The following is a 23,326-nucleotide window of genomic DNA, read 5'->3' as shown; positions in this document are numbered from 1 at the left end:
CACAATCTCAAATTTAACTGTTGAACTTCAAACCCCCTACCACATCACCAAGAGTAAGCATGCAATTTCCTAGACATTTTTTACTGCTGCTTTTACTTAGTTAAATGTGGCATGACATGCAAGATGCCTCCACACAGTGCATAAACTTTATCTAATAACAAATTTACTGCCCACTTTGAAAAAAGAAAAATATATTAAACATTTCTTTTAATTATGCAATTCAGAAAGTTATTAGCCTTGACTAATGCAAGACTGCAAGGGCAGATGGTTGTACTGGAGAAACACTGGGTGATACCTACAGACTTGAAAACCTCTAACTGGATACTGTCTCAGACAGCTGCTTGCCCTACTACTTTCTAGATATGCCCCTGCTCAAGTGTGGCAGGAATATCCTTCCTGGTGCACATAAAAAACTAACCAAATGCCTGCTAAACATCCAATGTCACACTATGCAATTTTCAAATCATCAAGCATTTACTCATAACAAAGTCAGTTATTCTTGTATCCATTGTACTGTTACCTGACGCAGATTCCTGGTTACTTTCACATCATGCCAGGCATTGTCATTAAATTTCCCATTCACAGGTTCCACCAGTGCTTCAAAGGCCCCTGAGCCCAAATTAATGACCAAGGAGACAGCTCCATTTTTCAGTGCAAGATTGACATAATCAGCCGATTTTCCTGTGTGAAGCATCAGTCCATTCCTCTGAAGTGTTTTAAATGACAGAGTTATTTCATCACTGCTACTCTGTATGGGATTCTGAGATAAATCATAGCAGAAGTATTCTGATCCCTTGAACGTTGCAATATATTCTTCTTTTCCTGACAAACAAAAGGAGAGAAACAAACAAGTAAATCACTGGCATGTAATTAAAAGCAACTTGCATGATTTATTTTCATAGCTAATTTAACAGTATTAGTATAAGCAGTGTATCAAAAAGTAATTAATTTAAAACACTTAAAATCCATGAAAAAGAGAGATAACTGAGATTTACTGTAAATGTATTTTTAACTTTTCTTACAGAATTTTAATGTTTATGATTAACATCAGAAAATACACTGAATCAGCAATTGCATTACTGTTATTTAAGAAGTCTGATCTAAAACACATCTAAATATATAACGTTCAGGTGAACGTATAAACCAAATCATTATTCTAGTCAAAACACAGATATTTTCCTTTCCAGCTCTCGCTAAAATCATAACACCTCAACAAGAATCAATAACCTAGATATTTCCAGTTGCTCTGGCCTAAGGTCTTGAATAAACCAAAGCTACAAACCATTCATTTAAGAATCTGTCTTAAAACTTTATACAGCACCACGCCAGAGGGCAAGTTAATGTGCATCAGTAAACAAACAGGTTTTTTTATGGGATGTACTTTTACTAGCCAGTATGTGCCATACGGATTTATTTTTCTTAGTTTATCCTGAAGGTGACTAAGAAACACAAATAGCAGAAGCTAAGCTTTAAATACCATCAGAAAAGCAAGTGTAACATATATGGAGATTATGTTTTCCCCTTAAGTCCTACAGATGAACACATACACTGACCTTACATTAGAGGTGTACAGAGTTTAGAGCTATAAAAAGTCAAAATTTAGTTGTTTAGCTAACAATAAGTAACATCTCAATGGAAACCTGCAGATGTTTATGTGGTGTAAGGATTAAAGTATGAAAACCTGACAATGTCAAATTTCATCATTCTTGAGAATAAACTCTATCTCCAGCAGAGAGCTGCATACATCAGTCTATGATAACATCAGAACAAAACCAAAACATATGCATAAGTATACAGATAAAGGAAATAACAGTGTGAATTTAAGAGACCAGTAAATGACAGAGCATGCAAAAAGCAGGTGCAAGGACAAAGGTTTTTTGAAAAGTCCCTGGGCATATTTGTTTCCTATTGTTCATCTGCTTATAACCCTCTGCAGCAGTCTATACATTAACACTGATCCCAGATATTCTCAATGCTTCTCTTTAGATAATAGAGCATAGTGAGTTCGGACAGTAATGCAAAGTACTTCAGACAGGACTCCAGACAATGATTGCATTTTACTTTAACTTTGCTTTGAAATAAAAACATCAGAAATTATTAGTCTATGTTATTTGAAGTGCTTTCTCACAGATTTGTCGTAGAATTCTTGTGATTTTTGGGGGGTTTTATTTATCAGTTTGGGTTTTTTGGTGCAATTTTTTTTGTCTTTTGTTGTTGCTTCACTGGGCTTTTTTTGTGGCCGTAGCCAAATCATACTACATTACTGTGCAAAAAAATATAATGACTATTTATCAAATACGCTCTCTTTACAGCCCGAAGCAAGATTCACTTGTGTCTAACCCCAAGTAAATCCACAGCTGGATTTCACTACCTTGGCCTATTTTGTAAACAAACATTTTTTTAAAAAGAAGAAAAAAAAAAAAATCACCTCTCTGAGCACCCTTAAGGATGCTTTTCCCTGCTGTTGACAGCACATCTCACTAAACACAAAATCAAACAAAACCAGTCTCCAGATTCAGACTAAACCATGTTCCTCTCTTACAAGAAGCAGTTGGTCACACACAGCACACACACTGCTTCCTGCCTTGGCCATTCATCATGCATGATAAATATGCAGGACAAGTTAAGTGTATATTTCTGAATATATATCTCTAAAATGTGCTACATCCTGACCAGGTTTCTATAAGGCTATAATATCTAGACAGCTAGTACCTCCATGGACAAACCTAATCAGCTTTCTGGAAGGGATTTAATCAATAGATAGCCAGGTTTACAAGCAACAAGTGGTTAAACAGTGAGAAAACTCCACCCTCCCAGTTTGAGGAGAACAAGAGTACTGAGATTTATTAATTTTTTTTTTAACATGGAATTCCATTCTGGACAAAAGTTAGATTCTTAGAGGTCTTCTGACTGATGCTTACTGCGAAGAGAAAAGGAGTTAAAATAAGTGGCTTGTATCACCAAGTCACTTTCATCCAGCATCAATTTTTGACACTGAGGAGAAGTGTTACTCTCTGTTAACTCGAGACATGAGTTAGGTTCCACATGAATGACTGAGGCTAAAAATTAGCTTATTCAAGCTGTCCAAAAGTCTTTCTTTCTTACCTACGACATTACCGAAACAGAAGCAATAAAACACTTATAACCCTTCCCAGTCTATCTGGGACAGCAGGTCAAGAGACACTGCAGTTTCCACTAAGGACACACAGAAGTGGTTGTACCCATTCTCCAGGTCTTAAACCTTCCAAATCAGTCCTACATGCAGAACCCCACCCCACCACCCTGATGGCAACACATCCTGGCCCCTGACGTATTTAAGTAGAGAAGGAATACCTTGGCTCATTGTGCATAAAGAATTCACAAATAATGCATTTTCTGGGGTTTCAATGCACTACAAGCAGCAGACTGCATGAATACCCTGCATCTCATTCAATGAATATTTAATAAAAGCATAAACACTCAAGAGCAAATTTATTTGGTGTGGATGCTTGCTGCACAAGTATATTAAACCAGCATGAATACCTACAATGGAGAGATGATAAAACTTAGATGCAGGAACCTGGTATGTGTAGTTCTGTCTCTTGTATTTAATGACTATAACACAAAGAACTGAAGGACATATATGAATCAACGTGCACACATATTATGCACTGTAAACAACTTCTGTAAAACCAGATCATTCATACAGATACAAAAATCCATGGAGTTTAAATACATCAGGTCTTTTTTTATTTATTATTATTATTCCTAAATAAGGACCTGAGGAAGCAAGCAATTCATTCTAGCAAAATTTGAATAATTCTTCTTCAAACAACACTATGAATCCTGCAGCATTTACTTTTAATTTTTGAACTCTCTCCCAATCCTTTTAGCTTCAATGATACAGTCCATGATACTCAGTAATTTCACCAAAGTACTATCATTAACTGATAGGTTTAATGATTTTCCTACAAGGCACTTAAAGAGTCTTAGGTAAGCTGTATTTATTCCCTTCATCTTACTGTGCCATCACTCTGGCATGTGAGCTGATCAAAATTAATTCATGTATGAAGCTTCCCCAAATTCACAGAGTGATGATACCCCATTTCAAGTATTTCTGGAAAGAAATAATGAAGATGGGGTTCTATTTAATCACCGATTTCAGCAACAAAACTGTATAGAAAGCTTGAATCTGAAGTATTGGGAGTTGAATGACTTTTTAAAGTTATACTGAAGCATTTAATTTTTAAACAAATTACTTATATCTACATCAAACTAGCATTCATTTGTTTAAAAACTGAATTTGAACTTGAAAACAAAAATGCTAAAACTGAGCATAACATTTTACTTCAGAAAACATATATGGAAAAACCTGAACACTGTGGATAAAGACATTCATTGCATACTTTTCCTACCAAATTATCTTTTCTGTTTTCCTGCCAAACCAAAAGTGTCCATTATTTGCCATTTTCATGTTGTAGGACTGAGTTTTACGCATTTGGATTTCAGAATTCATTGCCATACTACAAGACAGACCCCCTAGCAGGAATTCATTAGGGTCGATTGCTGGTGCATCAGAGCTCTAATGTTTACCAGGTGGGTCTCATTCATTCTTCAGATAACTGGGAGATGTTCTGGTCTGACAACAGTAGGCCCTTGGGTTTCAGAGTCAGGAGGTAAAATCTCCCTTTTATGGATTCAAGACAGTGTCACCTTCTAAACTTCCAGTTGTGCAACTATGGGTTCCCTGACTAATTGGCATCATTCCTGATCTAAATTGGCTCCATTCCCTTCCTTTGCCATTTAAGGTTATGATAATCATGGGTTGCCAGTCACTATGTTTTCTGTGAAACTCATTGAGATTTCTGATGTAAATAGCTTTTAGGAAGCTAAGCTTGAGATTCAGCAACATTTGGTTATATTAGGAAATTCACTTCTGATGTCAATAGATAAAATAGTTTTGACTTTTTTATTCTGATGAGTTTCACTGTTAGGAAAAAAATATTTTGGCAGACTAAAAGTCACAGGGCTTGACTGAGCAGCTAATGAGACAGTTTGGATACTCAACTAGATAGCCATCTCATTTTCCAGTAGGTGCCACCTTCTAAGAATTACAACACTTCCCCACAGGCATCTGATAGCTGAAAATACACTTCCTGGCCTTATAGAAGAATGAATCCTGAAAACCTCTGGTTTCAAATGATTGAAAGGAGATTAAGTGTATAGTATCTTTTCACAGGAAGCATCTCAACAGAAACAGCATTTCCTTATTTGAAGAGATATCAATGGTATGAATTCAAATATCTTCTATGACAACATTCCAGTTTGGCCAAATTGCAAATATTACAGAAATTATTCTAAGGGAAGGGAGATACCAATAAAATATCTCCACATTTCTGCAACCTTTAGAGTAATCCACTCCCCACAAAAAAATAATATTTCCCCTTATGATCACTTGGATTCAACCTCAGGTATCTTTTCCCTCAATATGGCATCGATATTTGGAAAGTAGTTAGGCATTGTAACTACAACACTACCTTGCCATACCCAGCTATCAAATGGGAAGATAGAAGGTAAAAGAGCCATAGTTCTACCACTGTATGATTTCAGTGTAGGCTAGCAAAGGTTCAGAAAAACCAAGAATAGGAAATCAGGTTACAAAGCTTTATTGTGTTTGTCACTGAAAACCAGCCATTTCTAGCAGACATACAGCAGGAGGCACAGGAGTAAAAATGTTTTGACACAGGACAGAAAAGCCACTAAAGAATACTGGTAAGCATCCCTGTATCAACTCTTTAATGCCAAGCAGATGTACTATTTTACTCTTGATATTAACACATTATTTAGAAGGGATAGATTTTAAAAATAAAGAAACATTCAAATGTTTTATGTGAAAACCCAGTAATAATCCATTGCGACATTTCATACCACAACTTTTGTTAATCCTATAAGTAAATTAAGAACAGGCTTCATTAATAACCAGTTGTGTATACTGCTGGTTGTTTGTTTATTTTTTCAAATTATCACCTAATGACACTTAGAAAAACCATTAAAATGCACGGCAGTCATTCTAGCCAGTATGAAGTGTTGCACTTCATTTAATGATTAAAATGTAATTACCTGCACAGAAAAGCACAAGATAATATGAACATCAGTAATGGAGTTTAACATGTTTTTATTCTGAATTTTGAGTACTGCAAATTATTGTGTATTATGGCAGTTAAAATCTAGAATTACAGACGATGCATAAATACAGAACAACATGATCTGTTTGTGTCACAGAAAGAATTCAGACAAGAAGCATGTTTTATTAAAGCCCCTGTTGCTGCAAAAAGTGTATTTCTTTGCCCTGTTCCTCAATGAAGTCAACAATAGGTTTAATATTCACTTCTTCAGAGGTTCATTTAAGTCCTTAGTCTGATGACACATCTAGAAGAAATACTTCCACAGACCTTAGCATATTTTATAATCCTTTATAAGCAATATATTAAGCTTTACAGCATGTCTAGCCTACTCACGGGCAGTACTACATCACAAAATAGGTCTGGCTGATTCCATAATAATTTGATCGTGTGTTCATGCTTGATTTAAATCACATACATATGACTAGAGGCTCTGATCTTACTACATAGTAACAATAATAGGATCATAGACAAGAGAAATAAAAATGTACAGAGAGAGTAAGAGTAACATCTGTTTATTGATAGCTGCAATGTTTCTTTAAAAAAGAAGAAAACAAAAGTCTTAAAATAAATTTATAAACTAAAATCCAACAACCCATGTCATGTAAAACCCCCATCTATTATTACACAACAAAACCTGGTAGAGTGTCAATTTATCTGTCTGCCAAAAGAATTATTGTCAAAGAGAAAATAGGCTGACACCAGTGATATTCTACTTCCAAGAGCCAAGTTCCTTCTGTACAGTCTTCAAAACATTAAATGTTGACTGAATAAATAAATTATGCCAAACCAGAATCTACTATGTTCCCAGATGTACTGTTTAGTGCTCCATTTCACAACAGTTTAAAATTCAAACATTTTTCCAGTATGCCATCATCTTATTTATAAAGTCTTTCTGAAAAAGTAAAGCAACTAGGGAAAACTACAATAAAACAGCACATGGACAAAACCATTAACAAGAATGACTGATACAGTAAAACCAAACAACCTGAACTGCTACTTCTGTAGTAAACTTTGCAGTAATAGCAAACTAATGGCTTGCCATTACATACAATGGGCACACTCTGCACAAGGTGTGCACCATTGAACCTAGAATGATTTCACGATGCACCATGCAGAAGGTTTCTCAGTATACTGCTCTTTTAGGAGGCCAGCCTATACCCTTCAATTAATACAACACTCATTCAATCTTAAGATGAAAAAGTATAAAGACTATCAAGTAGTTCTCCAAACGCTATTACCTGAATTTGACTTTTTTAGTTTCCCAGTTACATAAAATAGGCTTACCAGATTGTATACACAAACAAATCAAAGGGCACTCAAAGAAGAAACCAAAATATTACTGTCTACTTAACAAATTTAAGACTTAAGCATGAAACCAACAAAAATGATGGAATTACGATAAAGCCTAAGAAATTAATTCAAAGAGAATACAGACGGTCTAATTTTTCAGCTATGGTTTAATGAATATTTAAAAGTACTGCTGTTGTTATACTCTAGCAGTTTTCTGTTCCTATCTCTTGTAAATAATTTTTTAAATAGAAGAATCTTCCATGCTTCTTTTCATTTTTCACAATTGTTTTTCCTTTCCAGAAACTGTTCTCCTTGCCTTCACTGAAAATTCCAAGAAAGTAATGCAGAGTGAAAATCAGATTCATGATTCCAAATCCACAACTTGAAAATGTCTACCTGTTTATTTCTTTTTTTTATGCCCCCTTTTCCCCCTTGTTTAAATACAAATTTCTATCTCCCTTCCCTATTATAATAGTGTACTCTGAAAAGGATAACTAATGCTGGAATAGATTCTCCAAAAGGAACTGAAATTGCTATTCATGAGCATCTCATTTGTCAGCATACTCAGAAATTCTTTGCACAATCCATTGTTGTAATATTTAGCAAACTTTTAGTAAGAAACAAGATGGGTCTTTATTACACATAAATCAGTAAATATAGAAAGTCGCACTCAAGGCTGTTAAAAGCAAACAGCTAAACTGTAAATGGGAATTTTTGGTCTGAAAAGAGCTACCATTGTTATAGAGAGACGAAGATGCACTGTCACAAAAACAGCAGTTACCAGCTCCAGAAACCATTCTAAAATAAATTTCATTTTTAGTAGTCACATTACACTACCTTCTTACTTCCTTTATTAGGGAGTAAGTCTATTACGAGATAATAATAACTAGCCTAACATGAGAACAAAACATTTAAGACCATAAACAGCTTATTCTGAAGGACTCAGGAATCACTTCTCAAGGGCTTCTTATTATTTTAAATGATCCTCTTGCAGAAAAAAGCTGTACAAGTGCCTATTCATTCCACAAATGCAGAGAGCTGGTGAACCAACTCAAGCCCTTCTCCAGAAGAAAACAATGCATTCAAAACTATGACAAGGGAAGTATAAAGCTTTGGGTAGTTATTATAACCAACTGCTTTGGGTCACCATAGTGTCTATTCATGACATATACGATCAGTACCTGGTTTATCTCAAAACCACTACACCTGTAATCCTGGGCACCAAAGTCTGCACTTCTTGTGTCCAACATAAAACTTGTCTCCATTTAAGTAAAATGAGGTGCAAAGAAAAATTCTAACTGACAAGAAGAATTTAACAGCATAAGTGATACAAATTCACACGTAATATCATGTTGTAGAAGAGAAACTTGGAAAAGCTGTCTCGTTCCTGTTTTGTTTTACATACAATCATTAAATTAGTTGCAAATTACAGGAAGTATGAACCTCTGATCCCAACCCACCATCTCAGATTAGAATAAAATTATGATCGTTGCCACTCATGATAAATGACTTACAGGGAACACTAGATAAGTGATAAATTACTCCATTCTGCTAAACAGCAATTTAAATTCATTTCTAAAATGGCTAGACCATGCAATTTCCTCACTAATTTTCAGTTCCTTTTATTTAATCACATGGAGTATGCACTTCAAAAGCAAATTTGCAATTGGGGAGGGATAGGAAAGCAAGCAGGACTTTTTAGGAATGATGCCATCTTAGTGTACATTAGATAGTAAACTGCTAGAAGATGAAAATAAGCAAACCTTTTTCCAATTAACAGTTGTATCATTAATAAGTAGATTAGAAAGTCCTGCACTTTATATCTTAGTGATAATGCCTTTTACATAATTACTCAAACCCCCAAATTTTGACATCATGATTTTAAAGGCATTCCTATTAAATTAAGAATAAACTGCAAAATGTAAAATACTCATATCACTTCTACATTCACAGAAAAAACTGTTTTTACTCAACCTTAGATGCTGGGAAACCAGAGTAGCATTATACCAAGAAATGAATACAGGCCTCAGCTTTTCTGCCAAGGTAAAAACTGTGCTGCAAAACTTACCAGAGGCCTTTCCCAGGCCTCAAGGTTCCCACTACTTTACAGTTGAACTGGAAAATACAGATTTGTAGCTTTCAAAGGATCAGAAGCACAGAGACTTTCAATATCAGATTGCTCACAGAGTTGTAGAAAAACCGATGTTAAAATAGTAAAAATAATGTTTTTTAATTTGACTCTCTATAACTATATAAGTTCTGCAAACACAAGTTTTAGAATGAATGTGACTTGAGTGATGAAACAGGAAAGGAAAATTCTTCTTTGCCATCCTGGTTGGTTCTCTTCTACCTGCATAGTACAGGGGAGAGCTGCTCAAAACCCAAATGCAGTTGTTGTGAAAATTGAAAGTAGTCTGTATCCTGGATAAAAATTCATTTCCTGAACTGCTCCTTGGAAAAAGCAGTACCACCTTACTACTTCCTGAGGGTTTTCCAAATGACTCACATTAATTTTTCATTGCTGCTAGTAAAAATGAGCATTAGGAGAGAAAGATTGTTTTGCATTTGCTGGTGTTATATTTAAACATACATTTCTAATGAAAGAATAAGGAAGAAAACAGCCCCAAAGTAACACATTATATAAATTTATCATAATATGTAGAAAGAGTTAACTAGTTAAATGCTCTAACAAGGAACAGTTCCAACGCTAATAAGAAACTTCCTAAACATCAGCTGGATACCTCTCTTATGGCACCACACAGCACTACAGAATTAGTGCAGCATGTCCTGGGGTTTGGATGTGATAAAAAAACAACAAGCAATTTTCTAGTCCTAATTACCTCCTATTAAAAGAAGCCCTTTGCAACAATAAGCTTTCCAGAGATGCAGAGGGAATGCCACTGCAATGGTATTATGTGCATGATGAGCCCCTGTTTTAAAACCAATTTTGCACTTGTATCATAGAGGTACTACAGGAATATGCAGCACTTGCCTCAGTAATAAGAACTACAGCATGGTTTTGAAAAGAGTAAAACAAAACAAACACCTTCTGGAGGATATTATACACACCTGTCACTTCCCCCCACCCCCCACCCCCAATCTGTGCCTAAGATTATATCATTGAAGGAATGTCTACATATAAACACTGGGGAAAAGTCTGTTGCATCTCTGCGTTAGTCTTCAAAACATGTTTGGAAGAAGCTATTTATAACTCTTAGTCTTCCAATAAACATGGGAAATTAAATATGAAAACAATAGTTTTAGCATATCTTCCAGCCTGTTGAGGATACTATCATCTAATAAAGAGAGTTTTTTCACCTGTAAAAAAAAGAAATATCTTTCCAAGCTACTGAGTACGTGAGGAACACATTCTATTAAAGAATCCTACAGCAACAAAGGGGACTGAAGAAGCCCAAGTCTTAACTGAAGGAATCTACTGCTTAAAATAATGAGCTGAAATGTGCTAATGGTCTATTGCTACACTAGAAATATTTTATCTAAACAAGCCATTCTTAATACCCCGTTGTAACTCTTTCCCTTCAAATAGACTTAAAAGGACTACTATGTCAGCTACAAGCAGCAAAAGAAATTTTTCTACCGATTAAATTCTGGGTATATAAGAACCTCAAAACTTTTCAAAGACAGGCAGACCATGAGCCAGAAATACTCTTTGAGCTTTATCATCTTAATTCACTGTCACATGGATAATAATTCAACTAAGACTGTATTTTTTAACATAAGCCAGCATATGAGAAGTAACAACAGGAGCAATATGCCTTCTTCTGGTGTATTTGATACTTCTTTTGGCACCTCAGAATTACCTTCAGCCACCATCAGTGGTCAAGTGTCCAAATGAGCTATGGGATCAGAGAGGTTGTTACTAAAAACTAGTGTAAGACATTCAATATAAATAATGTAAAATTTTATGAAACATTTTTTTTTTCTTGCAAAAGTGGACAAAGACAGAAGAATTTCTCATTTAGTGAGCAAAAGAATATTGCCATTTTAATTTGGTTTGAATAATTGGTATTAAAGCCTAATATCTAATAAACTTAAGTAAAAATTTGGGTAACCTTCCTCCAAATGTTAAATCGATTAATTATCACTACAATGAGTAATCATATTTTCTCTTTATGAATGTAGCTGATGGACAAACCTCTAAGGACAACACAAAAATTTAAGTGAGGAGCATAGCACAGACCTTTAGAGAATTGGGCTAAGAACAGACAACATTCTTCTCTGGAAAGAATCAACTACGTAGAGTTAAAATTAAAAAAAAAAAAAAAAAAAAGTGGGTATTTTAAAATGGGGGCAAAATAAAAATTATTAGTAACTATTTGTATAACAGGAATTCCTGTCAAGGTCATGGCCATAAAGACAGCTGAACAGTCTGTACTTTACAGAGAAAAACATCCATAGGTATTCATACAGAACTGCAATCACCGGCATATATACTGTAAGAAACATTCAAGGGCAAATCCAGAGCACTTGTACATAATTATGAAATGATTATTTAAAAATTCAGATGAAACACTCGAAGGACTTTACAACATACATAAAACCTTTGGGTTATGATAATCTCTTAATGTTAGAAACAGTTTAACCTATTACTTTTTTTTCCCTGTTTTTTTCAGTGCTATTCTCCACACCCCTCTTCCCTGTATCTTAATTTTTCTCCTTCAGAGACCTTTCTTATTGCACTGCAATTCCTGCTGAGAGGCAAAGGTAGGCTAAGCTGTATGCTGGTCAATGTTCTCACTAATCAGCAGCCACTGAAAATCCCCAATCACATCTGAAGAGCAGAATAAGCCCTAATAATAAAACCCCCCACAGTTCTATTACTATTTTGTGTGGAGCAGTAAGATAAAAAAATATAGAAGTAGGGACATGTTAAGGATATGAGGAAAGGCAAACTAAATTCAAACTGATTTAACACATTTTATTCTGGAAAAGATACTAAAGCCTCATGAAATCTATAGAAGTCTGACAGATGATATCATACACAGATGTATTATAGCTATTTTTTTCCTGTCTGGCACTACTGTTGGTTCTTAAATTAACACTCACTTTCCAGAATGATAACTAAAAAAGCAGACCAACAATTATTTTTGTAATGATTTGACGGGACACAACTGTTTTTCACAACCCTTCTTCTCCCTGCCCTCCATCAAAATTTAGGTCATAATATTACAGAAGATGAGAGTTATTTGGTAAAGAGCACTGCACGTGTCAGCAAGGTCTATGTCTGGAGAATATAACACCAGGGTTTTGTATAAGTAACAACCATAGATATTCAAATGGTAATTTCACATGTGGCAGTCTCAAAATCTGGGTATATCTGACTGCAAAGTATGTAAGCAAAGTTTTTTTGCTAATAAGCACAGATAGCAATTGACATTTAGTTATAAAGGAAATTTAGTTATAAAAGAGGAGTGGCAGCTACGTAGTGATGAGTTTTAGGAAAAAAGTGTCGCTGAAATAAATGCTGTAGTCTCAGTCATTGACACTTCATGAAACAAGCCTGCTTATGAAAATCCGAATTCTATATAATGAAAAAGCTTATTAAACACAAAGTAAGACGTCAATGAAATACTGAAGATCTTAAACCTATTCCCCCCCATCTTTTTCCATGATCTTCTAAAGCTTACCCTCATAACATGATAAAGGAGGAGACAACGTAAAGAAGCTTGATTGATACATTAACAAGTTTCAAGTAACACCTGTAAGTTTACCTATATTAAACATGATAATTCTTACTATAACTTCAAATAATTGGTTGGGTTGGAAGGGACCACAGTGAGTCACCTGGTCCAACCTCCCTGCTCAAGCAGGGTCATCCCAGAGCACATAGCACAGGATTGTGCCCAGAGAGTTCTTGAATATCTCCAGTGAGGGAGACTCCACACCCAATCTGTTCCAGTGCTCCGTCACCTGCACAGTAAAGAAGTTCTTCCTCACATTCAGGTGGAACCTTCTGTGCATCAGTTTCTGCCCGTTGCTTCTTGGTCTATGGGTTGGCCCCACCAAGCAGAGTCTGGCTCCATCCTTGTGATACCCACCCTTTGGATATTTATACACATTAATAAGATCCCCCCTCAGTCACTTCTTCTCAAGGTTGAACAGGCCCAGCTCCCCCAGCCTTTCCTCATAAGAGAGATTCTCCAGACCCTTGACCAACTTAGCTCTCCACTGCTTCTGCTCCAGGAGCTCCATGTCTTGTACTGTGGAGCCCAGAACTGGACACAGAATTCCAAATGTGGCCTCACCAGGGCTGAGTAGAGGTGCAGGATCACCTCCCTCAATCTGCTGGCAGTGCTCTTCCTAATGCACACCAGGATCCCATTGGCCTTCTTGGCCACAAGGATGCACTGATGGTTTGTTGACAGCTTGTTGTCTTACCAGGACCCCCATGTCCTTCTCCACAGAATTTCTTATTCTTCTTTTCAGTACATACTAGGACTTGACAGCAAGTTTCAACAGATAATAATGTTCTAACACACTACCACTAAGCTATAAGAAACTAAGGCTTTCAAGACCTACTATTGATACCAGTTTTTCTTTTAAATGAGACTTTTGGAGAGCGACAAGCAGGTTTCTTGGTCTGACCATAGTTTTAAAGTTGTATTTAGCAATGTGCACCGATTTATTTTCAACTATGAATATATAAAGAGAGCTATATCTAGATTTATCTTTAAATGACCATTTCAGGCATGTATTGTAAAAATATAAAAGATTTCTAACTATCACAAAGTCTTATTATCAAATCTGAGAAAATCCAAGAAAACTTCTGCAAGTGCCAAAATAATCAGTATTATATATGCTACACATTTAGTTTTCTGAAGATTGACTAGCTCCTTCTCCATTAATTCAGTATTACCTCCTGATCCTTATTTTTTTAGAAGTCATAAATCTTTGAAACTGCTTGATAAGGAGGCCTCCCTACTGAGATTACCAATAGTCTTTTTATAGAAGCCTGCAGGAACACTGTAAAAGCAAAAGAAGATTAGCAGAGTATAAAAATAATTGGACTCTAGTGCTGTATTGATATTTTACAGGAAAGATTTGCTGTCATGTCAGGGCCAAGATATCTGCTGCTAAATTCCACTGAAGACAGCATATTTGCACTACTGGTACTTTATCTTGTTTTTTATGCAATAAATATGTCTAAGAACGTGAGATACTTACAGTGTCGTAGATAATTTGACATATTTGCATCATTGCACGTATTGTATCTAACATAAAACTTAAGAACTCATTTCTCAGGTTATGGAAAAGGTAGAAAACAGATGTAGATAGAAAGAGTGACACTGTCAGAGATACTGACTCATTTTAGAAACATTACATGTTAAGAAGTAATTTTGCTTCTTCAGGAAGCTGTCTAAAATAACTGCTTTACTTATTTCAATATTTATTATTACTGCATAGGAGTTGAGTATTATTTACAGCCTCGTGACCTACAGATGAAGAAAAAACAACACTGTAATCATCCAAAGAACACTAACATAAAAAAACAAAACTGAAAATAATTTAACATATCTTACAAAGGATAATCAAAAGAGAAAAGGTGAGATACTCTACCAACAAGTATATTACATAAATTTCCTTTTTGAATAATCTAATATGCATTCAGAGCCTAAAGTTTCCCTACACATCAAGGCATGAAGATTGCGTTCACCACAGCTGCTGGTACTCCATTAAGCTGTCGACTGGAGGGAGCAGGGAAAGAAGCAATGGAATCTGTATCCTCACATCAAATGTTTTGGCAACTGACATCTATTTTCTACAAATTTCTACCTCCTAACCAATGAGGAAAACAAATTTGAGACTGAAGCCTGTGTCAACAACAGCAGGAGCCATAGGCTGGTTCCTCCTTCACAGCTTGACCATGACTGCTGGTCCCACACAAAACTACACAGGAGTCCGGAGCAAGAAGTATAAATGGATTGATTATTAAAACACATATACTGCAGAGTAGAAAAAAATCTATGCAAACTCTCAGTGTAATAAAACCCTTCCTTTCCCCTCAGAGAAAAAAAGGATTTTTTTTCCTTACAATATAAAGTAAATGAAATTTTGCTTCAAATCATAATTTGAACACAAATGCTCTTACTAGCAGCCTCCATTCCCCCCTCCCCCATCTGTGCCTCATAGGTCTCCTGTAATTACCCATCAGCTGTTTAGACATACAGCTCCAGAGGCTGGTTAGGTTTTACATTTATTACATTAGGAAAATGCCATGGTGTAGTACCAGGGTGACAGGATCAATATACAGAAAATGTTTGCACTGAGTTCCAGAAGCTAATAATTCAACCTTCTTCTACAACCCTAGTGTTTTCTTTGTATTGCTGAATATAGTTTTGCTTTTCTAAAATTCCTCTTCATTTTATAGCACCCTGAGAATAAGTAAAGCCCTTTACACACAACACACAAGACATTTGATTCTGAGTACATGTCATTAGACTTCTAGAACCATTTGATTACTACTCTGGACACCTTCAAATTAATTAAAATTGAGTTCTTGACAAAACACACTAGCATTCATCACAGAAACATCAGGTCAGTTATTTAGTTCATGAAATTATTTAAACCTTTCTGAACTTTCAGGGAAGAAAGGGAATTACTGCATCAGTCAAGAAATCATTCTGTAATTGTTATCTGTATTTCTCCCCAAGGCTCCTACTCCCCACAGATTTCCTAAGAGTTTTGATTGCAAGCCCTATAGCATTCAGTTTCAGGACTAATAGGAAGCTGTGTTTAAAGTATATTAGAATTCCATGCATCAGTACATTGCTGAGATAATATTATATTGCAAAATTCAAATGAAACAGTAGTACAGTTGTAAATGGTTTAAAATTAAAGGTAAGTACATCATTAAGAATTCTGCTTTATTGTCATTAAACAAGAAATTTGTAGTCCATTCTATCTTAATTCTCTTCTACCAGAGCTAATTTTCATTGGATTCCTAAACTCAAATTTAGAGGTAAAACACAATTTAACTGCATTATAATTTGATTATTTTATTATTCGAGGATTATTTGTTTGTACATTAGTCTGGGGCTATGGAGACAATATGCACAGTATTTCCATTTCATAAGCAAAAGCAGGCAACATTCACCAGTCTGGGAGCCATGAAAATACAAATGTTTGATGTATCCAAGGGCAGCTCCTGCAGCTCCTGTTTTTCCTGCTACACGCCTCTCATTTATTTCCCTACTCCCCCAATACTGAGTTAATAAGCAACTTTTCCATGCTGCCATACAAGAAACACAGACTGATTCGGGTAGCTTCAGGGTCCCCATTTTTATTTTCTATCCTAATCTTTCACCTTTTGAGCAATTTGTGCAAGCACAAACAAAAGCTGAACAGCAGCCTGCAGTGGCTTCTCAGAATACTGAAATACAGAGAACTTTTTTTCACCCATCTTGTTGAGGTTCTTTTGTCAAGTGGATGGCTATCATAGCAAATGACCCATTAAATGACTAAATCCATTTAGCCCCTAATAGCAAAGAACTGTTTCAGAAGAAAGGAAAACTGCAGCTAAAAATTCTATTGAAACTCAGGAATTTGCCATGGATTTCTAAATCGGTTTCAAAACAAGCTGCATCTTGACCCACTTCTGATGATGCAATAATCAGTATTTAGATATTTCTCCCTGGTAAGTGAGTAGTGCTAGAACAAGATAACTTTTAATATTCCTTGGCTTCTCTTAAGACTCATAAAAGGACATTTAATCTTCCTCTTAATGTCATCAACTTTTCAAGCCTGGCATTATGTTTGGAAAAGCATGATTTTATTTTCTTAACACTCCAGTAATTTTGTAGAGTACCACCTCCCTACAGCAGAGTAACTCTCACCTGACCTACTAGATCCTGTGCTTACTCATTCCAGTCCAGCACTTTGTATGTTTTTTCCTATAGTCACAGCTGACCATAGACAATGATCTATGAACCAAACAAACCCCAAATCCTCAAGTGGGCAGATGCAGGATAATTCTGTTTTGGCTCTTATACACCCACAGCTTTCTCTCATAAAATGAGCTGTAACTTGAGTAGTGACCCAATTTTTTCTGTATCTTTTATTGTTAACAATAAACAAAACCAATTATGAACAGCTCCCAACAAAGCTAAATCTTTTTCACATTTTTCTTAAAACACCCTGCTCATTTCTGATACACTTAAATTTAATTCAGTCTCTGTAGACCTCCCAATGCCTTGAATGTACACAGATGAATGCAGAAAGATTAAACATTTTCTTACTGTGACCTACAACAATATGCTGAAACTTTAATTATTATGTTAATTCAAGCACTGGACCCAGTGGATTTATTACATCCCAGAAGCTAATATAATCTACTCTGAAGTGAGATGTAGGCATTAGCTGCATCTAAGTATTTTGTCTACAAATATTTAGGCAGTGTAATTAATGGCTATGCACTAAAAAGATTTTTAAAACCTAATCCTAATTTTGGGGATTTTTCCTCAAGTAGATGAGCAGTTCCTCAAAAAAAAATCTAAAAATGTAGTTGCTTTTAGGAACAAAAGCTTTTGTCTCAGCCAAACAGTATCATTTCAGCCTTTGAAGGAACACTGGTATTTATTAGCTGAAAAAAAACAACTAAATCTTTATTATACTTGCCAGGACTCCCCTTCTTAGGCAGATATATACCATCATGGGATAATATTTGTGGAAAAGAAAAAACAACCAACAGCTTTTTTTTTTTTTTTAAACTGCAGGACAGAATTGGGCACTGTCCACACTGTATTAGAACAAGAATATTCAATCCCAAAATAGTGCATCTGGAATAAAGATGGCTTATTATTAAAGGCAAGAAATTTCCCCCATCTTGATGATTTAAAGGACCAGCACTGGAAGAAATATCAGTCACTGAAAATTAAGGTTTGACCTTTTCCCTAATAGACATTAGAGGTGCTTCTGATCTGTTATCCCTTGCTTCAAATTCCTAGCCCCAGTTTTGTATCCTTCAAATTTTAAAAAGTTTACAAGAGAAAATACAAGTGAAGAAACTTGGTAGGGTGAACTTGCCAGACATTGGTAGAACCAGTGGAACTTTGCTGACTACACAAACACTTTTTAAGCAATGGAGTTGGAAGTAGCTTATATAGTCTTATTTTTCCTTGGTTTGCTACATCAGAGTATTTTCTATTAAAGTATCACAGAAGCACCTGTGTTGTAATTAGAAGCAATGTGACTTTCATCAAGGGAAAGTTAAAAAAATATTTAATATAATAAAGACAAGAAGGAATTAATGAAAGCTTTCAGGCTTTATACTGCCAAGCCAAAGATTTTGTTATGTGTTCATTTTTGATTATACAATTTAATTGCTTACTATCACATTTCCTTGATAACCATCACAAAGACAATTCCATAATTAACAGATATATATCTTTATATTCTGAATAGAAAACATAAACTACAAAGGAATTCTTCTATCAATATTTTCTCAAGTTGATGAAAATAAATAAGCCTAATATTAAAGACCATTAATAGTTCAACTTTGTATTATTTTTTAAGCAATGTGCTCACATGAATATTTTTTTCCTGCTTTACAATAATCATTGTCCCCCAATAAGACCCCACATTCAAAGGATTCTTAAATATTTCTACTCAAGTCTTACTCCTAACAATCTATCCAGCATAGAGGCTACATATTCCTCACATGAAAATAGAGTTTTATTAAAACACACCTCTAATACAAACCCGGGGTTTTTTTGTGTTTTTCTTTTTTTTTTCCTTAAATTCCTCAAGGTCATACTGGGTCATACTACAGAGATAACATTTGAAATTTACAGAAACCTTATAGTTTAATTTATTATATGAATTCAAGGTAATTCCTATTTGTATATATATATATGAATATATATAAAATATAGATATATATTTATACATATTTCATAACCAGGGAACACTTTCTTAATGTATTTGCATTATATTTTCATAAATCAGTTGCTTCCTCCACATTACAGTAATTCTTTAGATACCTAAGTTAAAAAAAAACAACAACAAACAAACATCAAAAAACCACAACGATAAAATCATTTTAAAATAGCCTTTTTAAAATATACAAGCTTCTCTGGTAAACTACGGTTGTTTTTTCTTCTTTCTCAAAACCAAACATGTTTTTTCTTGGTAGTGGAAAAAAAATACAAAACCAAAAAAGATGCTTTTTACACAGCTAAGGAGAGTTCAAAGTTACCATGGTAACCGAACAAAAAGTCACCAAGGACTTGCTGCTAAAGTCCTTTATAGTATATAAAAAGTACCTTCGATAAGACGTATTGGAAAATCTTTTATGGCTATTTTAAATACACAGAGCTAAGAAATTCAGTGGTGATTATTATGAACAAATGTTAAAAGTATATGTCTTTGTTATTTTTGCAGTAAGGTGCACCACAGAGAGGTTTGTTAATTAAAAGTCAGGTACTCCAAGTTGCATAAGAGAATACTGGAAAACATGCTATTGTATGAATCTTGCTATACTAAATTTTCTCAGCTAAGTATTTTGTTGTCATGAAAAAAAATAACTTAAGAAAAGTATTCATTATACCTCAAATGAAGCAACTCAATTCATTTCTTGCCTCTGAGTCTGACAACTTAATGCAGTAAGTTAGGAAAAAAAAAAACAAACCACCAGCTGTGCCATTAGATGTGTGAGAAAATACAGCCCCTCTTTAGCAGTGTTACACATATCCCAGTGTACAGATGCCACAGTTAATAGAAAATTAGCCACTATTACTTGAGGATTACCAACTATCACATAATGATTCTACAAATGATTCTAAACATACCATATACAATGCTAAATAAAGAGAGGCTCAAATTAGACTATTTGGATATGAGTTTAATACCTTTCAATCAGTGATCTGAAGCCACTAGAACAGAGAGGAACGCAAAATAAAATTCATTCGGTGAGACTACTGTTCAAAAATAAATGAATCATCCTGGAAGCAAGTAATAAATTTCATATTATATATTCACAGAAAAGAGAGTTGAATTTTTCTTTTATCAACCGTATCATCTCAAAAAAACCCCACATACTTCTAATTTTATCTTGTATGGTGTACTAGAGTCTTAGTAGACTTTTATATCAGCTATAACTGACAATTTATTGAACAGTATCATAGTTGGAATTCTCAAGAGTCAGACCCTAAACTCCTGTTGGCATTCCTAGGGCTAGGGATGCCATCCTTCACATGGGGTTGTGAAATCCAGCATAACTGTGATCTTGATGTTCTTAACCATTCCTTGCTGCTGATACATTGTGTTATTCTACTCTATTCAGGGCAGTAGCTGAGTAATTCAGCCTCTTGAAAGTAAGACACGATGAAATTTGGTTAGACACTTACATTTATTCTGAAATTTACCTAGACCATTAACCAGCAAAGAAGGCATGAACAACTTTACTCTATCCTTCACTACACATACTTTTATTTCTCTGCCTTTCTACTAGCTGTATAAATAGTTCTCATTCATTTTCCAAAAGACTCACTACAGGATGCCAAAACCTGCAAAGTCACTCAGGTAATTTCAATTATAAACAAGTAATTGACTCAGAGAACAAAATCCCACACTTGTCACAGAGTTCTTTAAAAAAGCAAAATAATCACATGCTTCTACGTTACATCCTATCAGTCACTGCACTTCACATACAGACCTTGCAAATTTACACCCTGAATTAGGATGGACCCTAGGGTATTCCATTAATTATTTTAGGGTTGTATTTTAGAAGTTATCTAGTATATTGTCATAAGCCTTTCGCTGAAATTGTGTAGAGATGAAAGGATGCTCATTTTAGCCTATACTTTAAAAAATTCTTTCAGATTTGTATGGCAGTAGTGTCCAGTGCTTGCAGTATACCATGACACACAAACATGTCATCTCATCTACTCAAAATCTTCTGGATTTTGTAGCCAGTCACCCTGTGGCACCTGTGTCATGTTTAAGTATGTGCACATTAATGAAGAGCTTGCTTCAAAACATTAGAGTGGATATGTTTTCTTACTGAGCAGACAGATGTGAAATACTAACTGCTAGGATATTCCAGTCCTTCTTGAAGCACAACCTTGCATAAACAAATATTTATATGTTGATATTTTAAAGATGCAAAGTAAAAGATTTATGCACTCTATTCCCTGGAATAATACTATTCTTCCATTCAAGAACCATGTCAACTTAATTGGCATATAAAGGTGTGTTAGTCTGAGTGCAAGGTGCTACACCTGGATGTGAGCAATCCTAGACATGAGTACAGACTGGGTGAAGTCATTGAGAGTAGATCTGCAGAGAGGCACTTCAGGGTTCTGGTGGATGAGAAGCCAGACACAAGCGGGCAATGTGCACTCACAGCCCAGAAAACCAACTAAATACTGGGCTACATTGAGTAAAGTCTGCCCAGCAGGTCGAGGGAGGTGATTCTGCCCCTCTATTCTGCCCTTGTGAGACCCCACCTGGAGTGCTGCATCCAGCTCTGGGATCTTTAGCACAAGAAGGATGTGGACCTGTTGGAGGGGGTCCAGAGATAGGCCATGAAGATAATCAGAGGGTTGAAGCACCTCTCCTGTGAAGACAGGCTGAGAGAGTTGGTGTTGTTCAGTTTGGAGAAAGAAGGCTTTAGGGAGGCCCTGTAGGACCTCCCAGTATCTAAAGGGGACTTATAAAAAAAAGGGAGAGTGACTTTTTACACAAGCAGATAGTGATAGGACAAGGAGGAATGGTCTTAAACTGAAAGAGGAGAGTTTTATATTAGATATGAGGAAGAATATCTTTACTGTGAGGGTGGTGAGGCACTGGAACAAGCTGCCCCATACCTGGAAGTGTTCGAGATGAGGCTGGATAAGTCTTTGAGCAACCTGGTGTAGTGGGTGGCATCCTGGTCCATGACAGTGCGGTTGGAACTAGATGATCCTTCAGGGTCCCTTCCAACCCAAACCATTCTGTGATTCTAGGTTTTGGTAATTTATCAATCCTGAAATAGTTAACCTCTGGGGATTTAAATATTTCTTTTTACATTACATTATAACTAGATATTATGAGAGCAGATGGGAAGATACTGAGGGGGCAGTTTATGTGCCACAGCACATCTTGTGGTTCTATTTACTTAATAATCCAGACTTGGGACCCATCTGGACCTCTTGGAGCTATGCATTACAGTCCTTGTCCCTAGATTTACTTCCACCTTACATGTTGCGAGGGACAAGAGATAGCACGTGCCTAGTTCTCACCCAGCATGGAGTTAAAATAGGACTGAATCACTCATCTAGACCCAGTTGTTGAGAAATATTTCCAGTTCTCAAAGCTTAGACATCAAGTCCAGAGCTTATCTGTAAAATATTAGTCATATGAAAATAATATTTTCTGATACTTTCTACTGTCTTCTCCCCGAAGAGCCGGAGATATCCTACATGTAGCAAATGCACTAAACTTAAGGACTGCATCAAACCCTGTAATTTATTCTCAGCACTTTGCTTTTCACTTAGATTTGAAAATGATAAGCTGTTGGTCCAATTTTTGTCAACATGTTTTTAATTAGTTCTGAATTTATGACAATTAAAGCTCACTGTTGCTTTTAAAATGAAGTTACTGAATTTGCCTTAATTTGTTTTCATTGCTCAGCAATATGTGCATTTTAATTCACCATGGAAATATTCCATCCTCTCTGCTTTCTGCAGGAAAGACACTACCATCAATGCTATCACCATTTTTCTCCTGGAAACTTATTGACTAGAAAATAGACTGAAAACATCTCTTGGGAATGCTGGACATGCTCCACGTTTGACTGGTTCCATCTGTATCTCAGCTGACTCAAAGAAACCAATGCATTTCAAATCTTTCTGAGAAAAAGGAAAAAAAAGAAG

The 23,326-nt window shown here is 35.5% G+C and overlaps 1 protein-coding gene across 30 annotated transcripts in view; it reads right to left on the bottom strand.

The window, feature by feature from the left end:
• NRXN1 (neurexin 1) overlaps positions 1-23,326 on the bottom strand; it is a 706,226-nt gene that overhangs the window by 473,745 nt on the left and 209,155 nt on the right. For all 30 annotated transcript variants that reach the window (XM_027659276.1, XM_027659316.1, XM_027659314.1 and 27 more), the window contains one exon: positions 521-822. In XM_027659276.1, coding sequence (XP_027515077.1) covers positions 521-822 — 302 coding nt within the window. The remainder of the gene's footprint in view (positions 1-520; positions 823-23,326) is intronic.

Source organism: Corapipo altera, unplaced genomic scaffold (assembly GCF_003945725.1).
Source record: "Corapipo altera isolate COAL_440 unplaced genomic scaffold, ASM394572v1 48, whole genome shotgun sequence".
Taxonomy (NCBI): domain Eukaryota; kingdom Metazoa; phylum Chordata; class Aves; order Passeriformes; family Pipridae; genus Corapipo; species Corapipo altera.
Note: the sequence above shows the minus strand (reverse complement) of the source record. Positions and strands in the feature narration are given on the sequence as shown.